General features: G+C 46.2%; 1 protein-coding gene across 1 annotated transcript; it reads left to right on the forward strand.

The window, feature by feature from the left end:
• The first annotated feature begins 670 nt into the window (after positions 1-670).
• LOC126687800 (uncharacterized) lies at positions 671-2,644 on the forward strand. Its single transcript, XM_050382354.1, has one exon. It carries the CDS (start codon positions 671-673, stop codon positions 2,642-2,644), a length of 1,974 nt encoding a protein of 657 aa, XP_050238311.1.
• The last annotated feature ends 1,901 nt before the right edge of the window (positions 2,645-4,545 follow it).

Here is a 4,545-nt window from a genome sequence, read left to right on the forward strand (position 1 = left end):
CCATCTCGGCCGCACCGAACACCGTATATACCATCTCGGTCACCGAACGCCATACGTAAAGGTACCATCTCGGCCGCATCGAACACCATATATACCATCTCGGTCACCGAACGCCATACGTAAAGGTACCATCTCGGCCGCATCGAACACCATATATACCATCTCGGTCACCGAACGCCATACGTAAAGATACCATCTCGGCCGCACCGAGCACCATGCATACCATCTCGGTTCCATCCGAGTTTACCTTCAACAAGACACAACGACAAACTTGTCAGAACGTACCCTGACATTCCAGACAACATCTGCACAGACAAAGAGAACAAAATCAGGCCTGTCGGCCCAGACAAAGAGGAACAACACACATAGTATAAAAGGCTATGAAAAAGTAGGTAAAAAGGTTAATTCTCTTTCTCTCTCTAAACTCTTAGCCTCTTTTCACTTCTTATTCTTTCTCTCACTAAAACAGTTACTAACTAGACCGTCGGAGTGGTTTGCCGGAATCCCCTTCCGGCACCCTTCTCACGGTTGTTTTGTACCTTGTAGGTACGGCCTTGAAGTATTCATCGGAGCTAGCTACGATTCAAGATCACAAGTTATCATTTGGCGCCGTCTGTGGGAAAGAAAATAAGAAAGCTTCCCCCTTTCTATCCTTCTGGAAACTAATAGGATGAGCAGAGTAGAAGGAGATGATCCCGCAATCGGAGACAATAATACGCAAAGCAGTAGAACGGGAGAGGGGCTCAACGCTCCACCGAGAAGAGCTAGCGGCGAAAGCTCGTTTTGCCCGGTCACTACATCGATGGCAGGCGTTCACCAGAGCCCTATGTCAGGGGTTACCACTCATTACCCGTGGGGAATGCCATCGTCGGGTAACATTCCCCCAACATCATACTCCACCCCTACGCACCAAACCACTCAAACTTTCTTAAGACCGGGTGTAACCCCCATCAACCTCGCATTCACCCCAAACACCACCCCCGCACCTAGACAAACCACCACAGAAGTCCAAAATCCTACGCCAGCACAAATCCAAGAATACATCGAATTTCATACTCGGCAGCTAGCTTTCCTTCAACAGGTACAACAGGTCCATACTCGGCCAACAGCCCCAACTGCAACCCAGGATAACACTACCACTCCACCATACATACCGACTGCACCACCTTACCCACAGGAATTCTACCAAGGCCAAAAAACACCCGAGGAAGCAAACCGCGAGAAAAATCCACGAGAACAAAACCCAGAGCCAGCACAGACCGGACATAAAACTCCAGAGGGGCATAAAAAGACACCAAAACGGGTTGAGATCGAAGAGAGCGTACACAGCTCGGGCGCTAATTCACCAAAGAAAAAGAACCTGGAGCAAGAAATCACCGAAAGAGTTAGAACCGAGATGGAAAAATGTAGAAGGAGAGAGCCGAGAAACACAAGCTTCCTGAACATCGGAAACCCACTGTCGGCAGAAATACGAGAAGAACCCTTCCCTTTAAACTACAAAACACCGCAGTTAGACGATTACAATGGAACAGGGGACCCGATCACGCACTTGAGTTGTTTCCAAGTGGTCATGATGGTACAATGTTTGTCCGAAGCGGCCGTCTGCAAACTTTTCCCGACTACCCTAAAAGGACCAGCTGCCATCTGGTATCAAAGCCTAAAAGAAGGCTCCATCCGAAGCTTCGACGAGCTGGCAAGAGCTTTCCGAACACATTTCGCACCGAGCATACAACGAAAGAAAAAGTCCAGTGACTTAAAACTTTGCTACCAGAAACCAGGAGAAAGTCTGCAGAGTTATATCGGCCGATTCAACGCAGAAGCGGTCGAAGTGGGAAATTTGAATGATGATACTGTGATAGATGCAATGAAAGACAACACAACAATGATGGCCTTCCGGGATAACCTGATAACAAACCCAGTACAAACTTACTCCCAGCTGATGGACCGAGCCTGGAACTACATAAATTTAGACGAAGAACAGCGGCGAAAAGCCGCACAAACTACAACATCGTTCCGAACACCGAGGCCTAACTTCGATCAAAGTGCAAGGCACGACAGATTCGGACCAAGAAACCAACAACAAGCCGGTCCACAGCGAGCAGACCCACACCGACCAGTAAAAGTAGAAGACCAAGCCTTCATTCCACTCAATACCCCGAGATCACACATCTTGATGTGGATACAAAATAACAATGAGCCAGTGAGATACCCACCCAAACTACAATATGAGGGAGACAGGAAAAAATATTGTCAGTTCCACGACGGCCATGGCCATATCACCGACGAATGCGGAAGCTTGAAAAAAGAAATCGACCGTTTGGTACAAGTCGGTTGGTTAAAAGACTTTGTAGCACAGAGCAAAAATTACAACTCAAGAGGAAGAAACCAAAGGGATAACAATGGAAAAAGAGAGGAAGCACCGCCACCAAAAAGACAAAACGTGTCAGGAATAATTAACACAATAGCAGGCGGAATGACGGACCCAGAATACAAGCGAGGAAGACGAAAAAGGCAGAAGATGGTGATGAACATATCAGTGGCGAAAACTATACCAGAAGTAAGCTTCGGTCCAACTGATGGGGAAGGAATAGATTTTCCCCACCAGGATCCGCTGGTAATCTCGGGTTTGATAGAAAATTTCTAGGTGATGAGACAGTTGGTAGACGAAGGAAGCTCAGTTAACCTCATCACGAAACAGGCATATCTCGGAATCGGCTGCTCAATACTGAATCTTAAACCAGTCAAAACCCCCTTAGTTGGCCTAGGGGGAAAACCGGTACAAGCCGAAGGAGTAGCAGAATTAACGGTAGAGCTGGGGAAAGAAAACGGATCCACAGAAGGAGGCCTGTTCGGTATCACTAAGAAATTTAAAACACTGTTCATGGTTGTTGTTATGCCGCTTGCTTACAACGTCATACTCGGCAGACCTATGTTGTATAGCACGGGAGCTGTCACATGCATTAAATACTTGTGCATGAAAATACCAACCGAGGAAGGAGTGGTAACAGTCAGGGGAAGGCAGGACATAGCCAAGCAGTGCTACTTGGTATCGATGAAAGCGGTATCAGAAACACTAGCCATTGAAACAATGGAGATACCAGACTCGGATGAAGGAAAGCTCGAACCACACGGAAAGATAGAAAGAGTTAGTCTGGCAGGTATAACACCAAGATCGGTCCAGATAGGCGCAGAACTACCTAAGCCAGTAAAACAGGAGATAACCGACATGCTGATCAGAAACGAAGTTGAATTCGTCAATACACCAGGCGAAATAGAAGGAGTCGACCCGGCCATAATATCACATAAACTCAATGTCGACCCAAAACACAAACCAGTCAAACAAAAGAAAAGAGCCTTCGCAATAGACAGACAGATCGCCATCAGAGCCGAGGTAGACAAACTGCTAGCAGCAGGCTTCATCAGAAGAGTATATTACCCGGAGTGGCTATCCAATGTCGTGCTCATAAAAAAGCCGAACGGAAAGTGGAGACTGTGCATAGATTTCACAGATCTAAACCGAGCATGCCCAAAGGACAGCTATCCCTTGCCAAACATCGACCAGTTGGTCGACTCAACCAGCGGCTACGAAGTCTACTCGTTCATAGACGCAGCCCAAGGATACCACCAAATCCCAATGCACAAAGATGATGAAGAAAAAACTAGCTTTGTTACCGACAACGGCACATACTGCTACAAACAAATGCCATTCGGACTAAAAAATGCAGGGGCAACATATCAACGTCTAATGAATTTCATGTTCAAAGACCAGATCGGTCGCAATATGGAAGTTTATGTAGACGACATCATCGTCAAGTCCAAAAAAGTAGAAGATCATGCGAGAGACTTGGAAGAAGTCTTTACAAAGCTAAAAAAATACAAACTCAAGCTAAATCCGGACAAGTGCGCATTCGGAGTCCCAGCAGGAAAATTCCTAGGATATCTCATCTCCCAGAAGGGTATCGAGGTAAACCCGGAAAAAACAAAAGCAATCCTAGATATGAAGGCGCCAAAATCAGCTAAAGAAGTTCAGAAGCTAAATGGAAGAATCACGGCCCTCGGTCGATTCGTGTCCAACTCGGCCAAAAGATGTCTCCCATTCTTTAAAACATTGAGAAATGTGAAAAAGTTCGAGTGGACCGAGGAATGTCAACAATCTTTCGAAGAACTCAAGAAATTCTTGAGTTCACCACCATTGCTCGGAAGGCCGGAAACCGGAGAAGTATTATACCTATACTTAAGTGTCACTAATGAAACAGTGGCATCGGTACTGGTGAAGGAGGAATTGACCGAGCAAAAGCCGGTATATTACACAAGCAAGGTGTTAAAAGGTCCCGAGATCCAATACAGTAAAATTGAGAAGTTTGCACTCGCATTGGTTTTAACAGTGGAAAAGCTAAAAAGATACTTTCAAGCTCACACTGTTATAGTCCGAACAAACCAACCCCTACGAAAAGCACTGGCAAGACCGGAAACATCAGGACGGCTAATCAACTGGTCAGTCATGATAGGATCGTACGACATCAAATACGAGCCGCGAACAGCAAT

The sequence above is a fragment of the Mercurialis annua genome, linkage group LG6 (genome assembly GCF_937616625.2).
Source record: "Mercurialis annua linkage group LG6, ddMerAnnu1.2, whole genome shotgun sequence".
Lineage (NCBI taxonomy): Eukaryota > Viridiplantae > Streptophyta > Magnoliopsida > Malpighiales > Euphorbiaceae > Mercurialis > Mercurialis annua.

What these genes read in the sequence shown, in the direction of transcription:
- LOC126687800 (XM_050382354.1), top strand. Translation starts at nt 671, where the DNA reads ATGAGCAGAGTAGAAGGAGATGATCCCGCAATCGGAGACAATAATACG.